Below are 7,500 nucleotides of genomic sequence, written 5' to 3' on the forward strand. Positions count from 1 at the left end.
GTGTGTGTGTGTGTGTGTATCTATCTATCTATCTGGCTATCTGTCCATCTATCTATTTGTCTGTCTATGTATCTAACTATTTATCTATCTATCTACCTACCTACCAACCTACCGACCTATCTATCTATCCACTATCCCTCTATCTATCCCTCTATCTATCTATCTATCTATCTATCTATCAGCGCGCCAGCTACTAAAGAAACACACTTCCTTGTTTCCTCTTCAATTTCCTGTTTCGCTTCTCGCCTTTCTTTCCCTCTCTCTCTTTCTTTTCTCACTCTCACTTTTTCTCACTCACTCTTATTTCTCGCTTTTTCTGTCATATTTGCCTTACTTTCTCCCTTGGTCTTCTAACTCATTTTTGCTCTCTCTCTCTCTCTCTCTCTCTCTCTCTCTCTCTCTCTCTCTCTCTCTCTCTCTCTCTCTCTCTCTCTCGAACCGTCGAAATATATATACTGGAAAACATGACTACAGACCTAAAGGGATTATTTCTTTGATCTGGCAGAGAGAGAGAGAGAGAGAGAGAGAGAGGGAGGGAGGGAGGGAGGGAGGAAGGAATAACTGCATCTTTCCTTCCCAATCTTGCCTTCTCTATCATCACCCCTATCAGTCATTTCTCCCCTTCATCTTACCATCAGCTCCTTATCCAACATCTCTCCTTCTTTTTTCCTTTCTCCTAGAGCTAACGTTCATATTCTCCTCCTTTTCCTGATCACCCCCGTTACCTTCACCTCCCCTCACCACCTCACCTGTCATCCACCTCCTTACCAGCTCATTAACGTCCTTTCCCTCTTCCTTCCCGATGCCGTCTGCGCCTCCGTCACGCACCCCTACACCCAGCGGAGAGACAGGGCCGCGTGAGTGTGTGTATTGGGTGCGGGGGGGTAATCCACGACCAATACATACTGAGGGTGGCGCCGGATATGGAGTGGCACGCAGCCTGTCTCAAGTGCGTGGACTGTCACCAATTCCTGGACGAGTACTGCACCTGTTTCGTACGCGACGGCAAGACCTACTGCAAGAGGGACTACGTCAGGTGAGTGTGGACGAGTGTGGGACGAGAATAGGACGAATAGGACGAGAACAGAACGAAGAGAACAAGGATAGGTTCAAAGGACAAGGATAGAAGGAGGGTAGGATGAGAATAGAACGAATAGAACAAGGGGAGGATAGAACAAGGATAGGACGAGGATGGGACGAGAATAGGACGAGTGGGATGGGTTATTTGCTTCTGGGGAGGTTCTGCAAGGGGGTGAGTTAGTGCCCCTTATAATAAATGATAAATATTTGTCGCTGAGTCCTCTAAATCACACCTACTGCAAGAGAGGGGAAAAAGGCCTGTTTCTCTCTCGCTCCTGTGTGTTCCTATACTCCTTTCACCTTAACTTGGCCCAGATTTTCGTCCTGTTTTAATTTACTTCCTATAGCTCACTGGCAGGAAAGAAACTGCTAAGGCTCTACGTCCTTTCCATTGCATTTCCTCGTGACTAGCATCAGATTCTAGTATTAATCTGTTGTTAAGTCTCTGCATTTAAGATTGGCAGATGGATATTTTAGGCCAAGTTAGAGTAAAATGCGTATACCAGAACTCTCATGCTGCTTTTCCAATGTTTTCAAAGTTTACATCATATTCTCTTCATTATACCTACGATGCAAGCAACAAATCAACGAAATAATGAATGTAAAATGCTTCGTTATGGCTTGTATCGGTACTATAAACATCGGGGTTTCATAAGTAACATGATCAGGCCATATAAGAACCGCAGGGAATCCAGTCCTCTATGGGATAATATGGGGAATCATAAACAAGTAGTCAATAGGATCAGAATGCTTGTCAGGGGAGTGGGTTTTGAATTTTCTCTTGGGGAGGCTCCACAAGGGGGCCATTTTGTGCTTAATTTGATTTTATTCGCTGGGAGCTGCGTGGGGGTGTTTGGTAGGCACTAGGGCATGGGGAGCGAGTCTGGGACCTGTGTAGGGAGAAGGGGGACGAGTTTGGGAGCTGTCTGGAGAGAATGGGGCCAGTCTGGGAGGTAGTAGGGATACGGTGAGTTTGGGAGCTGTGCAGGGTGATGGGTCGAGGCTTGGAGCTGTATAGGGCGAGGCGGAAGAGTTTGGGAGCTATGTAAGGCGAGGGGGACGAGACTGGGAGCTGTGTGGGGAGATGGGGGCGAGTTTGGGAGCTGTGTGGGGAAAATGGGGCTAGTTTGGGAGCTTTGTCAGGCGAGGGGAGCGAGTTTGGAAGCTATGCAAGGCGAGGGAAGCGAGACTGGGAGCTGTGTGGGGAGATGGGGGCGAGTTTGGGAGCTGTGTAGGGCGAGGGGAGCAAGTTTGGGAGCTGTGCAAGGCGTGGAAGAGGAGATTAAGTATTGCACATAGACTTTCAAAGACCCGGTAATGTCAAGACTCACACCGTCATTAATAAACATAGTCTTCAGATCCGGGGACTTGCTGACAACTGAATATGACAGTCTACAGTAGAGGTAGCCAATAGATAGATAGATAGGTAGATAGATAGATAGATAAATAGATAGTGATATAAAAGGTGTGAATGGAATATACAGAGAAAAGGTAAAGAAGGATAGGACAAAATGGCGGACAGATAAAGGAGAAAGTTTGGACCGGGATGCGACCCTGTTGAGGAAAATGAAGTAATGACAACACTGGGGACAAAAGGAAAATGGAGGTATTAGGAGGGAGGGAGGGAGGAAAGAAAGGGAGAGAAGGGAGGTAAAGAGAGGGGGAACGGACAAACTAGAGGAGGGAGGGGAGGGACAAAAGGAAAAGGGAGGGGTGAAGGGAGGGGAGGAGGGGTGTGGACAAAAAGGTTACAAAGAGAGGAGGCAGGAGGGGAGGGGTGAGCAAGGGGAGGTAGGGGGGGAAGGGTGAGCAGGGGGAGGTAGGAGGGGTGAAGAGGGGGAAGGGGGAGAGGGAAGAGTATAAAGCGAAGGAAAGGAAGAGGGGAGGGAACAGGAGGGGATTATAAAGAAGGGGAGGGAAGATAAGGGAAAGGGGGACTGGGGAGGGGGAAGGGGAAGGGAGTGACAGAGGGATATGGGGAGGGGTAAAATAGGGGAGGGGGGGTGACAGGGAGGAAAAAAGCCCCCCCCTGCTTGTGTCAACACGCGGGTATCCTAAACACACTCTCACGCACTCCACCTCACTCACACACACTCACACACACACTCCAGGCTGTCGCTCACACACATTTTCCGCTGTCACGCCGCTCCTCACACGCACACACACACACACACACACACACACACACACACACACACACACACGTCTGGCTTTTTCTCTCTCTCTCTTTTTTTTTTTCGTTCTATGCTTCTACAACCATCCATATACTAATCTGTCTAATCATCCATCTGTCTATCTTTTTATCTGTCTGTCTGTCTGTATGCCTATCCCCCTCCTTCCTTCTCTCTTTCGGTCCTCGCTCTTCATTTTTCTCTCCTTCACTGCTTTCTTCTTTCTCTTTACCTTCTTTCCTACCTTCCCTCTACATACAGCTCTAATCAAAATTCCTTCCTTCATTCATTCGTCCCCTTCTCCCTTTCCTTCGACCTTCCTTCACCTTTCCTTCCTTCTCTCCCCTCCTGTCTTTCTCTCCCTTTGTCCTCTCTTTCCTCCCTTTCCCTCCTTCTCTCCCCTTCCTCCCTTCCCTTCCCTACCCCTAACTCTCACCCCACTAGCTCCACGTCAAAAAAATCATCCCTAACATCGACATAAACACAAAAACTCCCACCAAGTATAAACGCCCGAACGCCTCGACACACCAAAACAATCAAGAAGAAGCGAGGATCTGATGCTGAGCCGACAAGGGATTGGATTCGGCCATATTAGGATCGGACCTCGTATAAATGGTTCCGATTCCCTCTGATTCCCCGGTTGATAGATCCTATTGTATAAGTGCCTGGGTTTGTATAAGGTTAGGGGCTTCTGGGATCTAGTTTGGCTTGGGATCCGACGCCTTATAGAGGGAATTTGATTACATAAATTAGGTGGACGTTTGTAAGGCGTTTGTAGGAGTGTTATCGAAACTTTTTGCGGGCTAATATGTAGTGTCCGTGTGTGTGTGTGTGTGTGTGTGTGTGTGTGTGTGTGTGTGTGTGTGTGTGAGAGAGAGAGAGAGAGAGAGAGAGAGAGAGAGAGAGAGAGAGAGAGAGAGAAAGAGAGAGAGAGAACCTTATCGATAAACAGACCAGACAGATAGATAGATAGATAGACACAAGTAATCAGATATCAGGGCATGTAATAGCCTAAGTACATGTAATCCTCAGTGTACCTGCTTGCTGTACTAATTAGGGGCTTAGGTGTGGCTTTGTAATGGGGGCTTGGGGCTTGGGTGTGCTACAAAGATGCACATTTTAGTTGTTGTTCTACTAAGATGTACAGTGGTAGCTATGAATGTGCTAAAGTGTACAGGAGATATTGTGTGTAGACGCTAATGTACACCCACCCACCCACCCACACACACACACACACACACACACACACACACACACACACACACACTGTTTGCCCTGACCACCCGCGTCTCAGCTTCCATATGTTTGTGGCTGTCTGTTTGTTCCCTGTGTGTGTGTGTGTGTGTGTGTGTGTGTGTGTGTGTGTGTGTGTGTGTAACTGTTCTTCAGATATGCGTATGGAGGTTTGGCTGTGTGTGTGTGTGTGTGTGTGTGTGTGTGTGTGTGTGTGTGTGTGTGTGTGCATCTCTGAATATATTTAACTGTGTGTGTGTGTGTGTAGGTGTGTGTGTGCATCTCTGAATATATTTAACTGTGTGTGTGTAAGTGTGTGCGTGCTTTGTGCTAGTTTGTATTTGTGAGTATGCGTTTTATGAGTGTGTGTGTATGTGCGTTATGTGCGTTTTACTGTTCGTGTGCGTGGATGTATGTGTGTGTATTTCTCTAATGTATACATGTGTTGTTTATATGTTGTATTTCTTCCCGTTTTAAGTCTCTCTCTCTCTCTCTCTCTCTCTCTCTCTCTCTCAATTGGCTAGGACATGGAAGAGAAAGAAATCAAGGGAGAGAGAGAGAGAGAGAGAGAGATAATAATAATAATCCATCCTTACCACACTCTCTCACTTTCCCATCCTCTCCCTTACCCAACTAAAAAAATAATTAAAGAAAAAATAGAGTTATCTTTTAACCACTTCCCTACGAGGATTTTTTCTTTTTTTTTTCTTACTATTGCCTGCCGATTTTCAATTAATTTCGGACAGACAATTATAATTATTTGTGTCTGAAAAAGGGATGCATTTATTCATATTAGTGTTTGTATTACTGTTTGTCTGTCTGTTTGTTTTCCTGTCTGTCTGTCTGTCTGTCTGTCTCTGCCTTACTCTACCTCCCACTGCCTCACCCTTTGCCTCACCCTGCCTTACTCTGCCTGTTCATACCTTATCCCTGCCTCATCCTGATTCTCTCCACCTTATACTGCCCCTCTCTCTCTCTCTCTCTCTCTCTCTCTCAAAAATCCCACACAGCAAAACAATATATATCTTTTTCAGTATATTTCCAGACAGACAGACTAACTAACATTACTTCTACATCAGTCTGGTTTAAAAATAAATTGATAAATAAAAAATGAAAATTGATAAACAAAGAAATGGGCCGTGAAATGGAGGGGGACAAGGCGACATGGAGGCGATTTGTTTGTGGCCACCCCTTACGGGTTTAAGGCGTCTGGCAATAGATAAATAGACAGAAATAAGCAGATGAATAACTGAATAAATGAGGAGTGAATTAACATGTATGGATGTTTGTTTAATGTGTTTGTTATTGTTTTTATTTTAGCTTTTGTGTTTGGTGTTTGTGTGGAATTATTGAGAGAGAGAGAGAGAGAGAATAAAGGAAAGAGATGAACACAGAAGGAGAAGAGATGGAGAGAAGGAGAGAATTGAGGAGGAAAAAGCGAGAGGAAAGAGGAGGGAGAGAGGAAAAGTGAGGAGGGGGAGGAGGAGGAGGAGGAGGAGGAGGAGGAGGAGGAAGTGAAAGAGTCGAGGTGACAGTTTTGTTTCTCTCTCTCTCTCTCTCTCTCTCTCTCTCACACACACACACACACACACACACACACACACACACACACACACACACACACAAATCCTACCTCCTCAAAGAAAAAAGACCCACAATGTCGAAGCACCTTTGCACAAGAGAATTAATATTGACGGTCGCAAGTGTAGTTAGAGATTGGATTCGCTCAGACCAAAGCATCACCGAGCGAACCCCGACAAAACCCACATATTTATACGTATATTTCAAAATGGCTTCTTCCTCCTACAAGCCCACTGACTGCTCCCCACATCGAAGCGCGGGAGGAAGAAGACCCTACCCCACCAGCCTCAGGAAGGTCGAAAATCCTATAGTTTGTAAGGGGGAAAAGGGCTCGAGGCGACTTGGGTTCGGAGCGCCCCCCTTGATTCGAAGCAGGTCCGAAATCTCATCAGAAACGCAGGCGGGGTTTGGACAGCCGTGTTTATCCTCAAATACCCGAGCCTCCTGTGTTTAATCTGCCGAGCGATGGGGAGGGGGGAGAAGGGGAGGAAAGGGGAGGAAGGGGGAGGGGGAAGAGGACAGGGGAGGGGGAAAGAGGGAGAGGGAAATATGGGATGGAGGTAGGACAGGGGGACATGGAAAGAGGTGGATGAGGAGGAGGAAGAGGAAGGGAGGGGGAGATGGACGGGGTGGGGTGGAAAAAGATGGGAGGGGAACGGGGGGGGGGAGGAGAGTGTGGAGGAAGGAGTGGATAGGGGGAAGTGGAGGGGGAGGAATGCGAGAGGGGCGAGGGGAAAGAATGGAGAGGAAGGAAAGAGGAAAGGGGGGTGGGAAGAGATGCATGGTAATAGGAAGACTGAGAAGAAGGGGAAGACTGAGAAGAAGGGAAAGAAGGAGGAAGAGAAATTGGAGAGGAAAGAGGGAGAGATGGAGGGGCTATGAGGATGGAGAGGAAAATAAGGAGAAATGAGGGCTGAGGAAAGAGGAGGGATGGAAGAGGAGGAGAGGAGGGAAAAGATAGGGGGAAGAGAAACTAGAATAGAAGAAAAATATGAAGGAAAGAGAGAGGGGGGAGGGGGAGAAGAGAGGGGGAGGCTGCAGGAGGGAAGGAAAAGATGAAAGCAAACTGAGAGAGAGAGAGAGAGAGAGAGAGACAGTGATGTATTTTTCTTGAACACTGATGATGGTTTTCCTAGTGTTGTGTTTTTCTTTCTCATTTTCTTTTTTGTGGATCATACCATAGGCTAAACCTCCTCTCTCTCTCTCTCTCTCTCTCTCTCTCTCTCTGTCTCATTCTTCATGCATCGTTTCTCTCATTCCACTTCTAAATCGCTTTCATTTCTTTCTTTCTCATCTTCCTCTCTTCCTCGACTCTCTCTCTCTCTCTCTCTCTCTCTCTCTCTCTCTCTCTCTCTCTCTCGGTTCTGCCTGTTTTAAGATTAATTGTAATATCAAGTTAGGTCAACATAAGAGCTCGGGGTTTTTTCTCCTTCGG

At 46.8% G+C, this 7,500-nt stretch overlaps 1 protein-coding gene across 1 annotated transcript in view; it reads left to right on the forward strand.

Annotated features, from left to right (window-relative positions):
• LOC145404327 (insulin gene enhancer protein ISL-1-like) overlaps positions 1-7,500 on the forward strand; it is a 47,692-nt gene that overhangs the window by 16,794 nt on the left and 23,398 nt on the right. Inside the window, exon 2 of the mRNA XM_080275845.1 lies at positions 841-1,036. Coding sequence (XP_080131971.1) covers positions 841-1,036 — 196 coding nt within the window. The remainder of the gene's footprint in view (positions 1-840; positions 1,037-7,500) is intronic.

This window comes from Coenobita brevimanus, chromosome 63 (genome assembly GCF_032717465.1).
Source record: "Coenobita brevimanus isolate Jiangsu-jjx chromosome 63, ASM3271746v2, whole genome shotgun sequence".
NCBI lineage: Eukaryota > Metazoa > Arthropoda > Malacostraca > Decapoda > Coenobitidae > Coenobita > Coenobita brevimanus.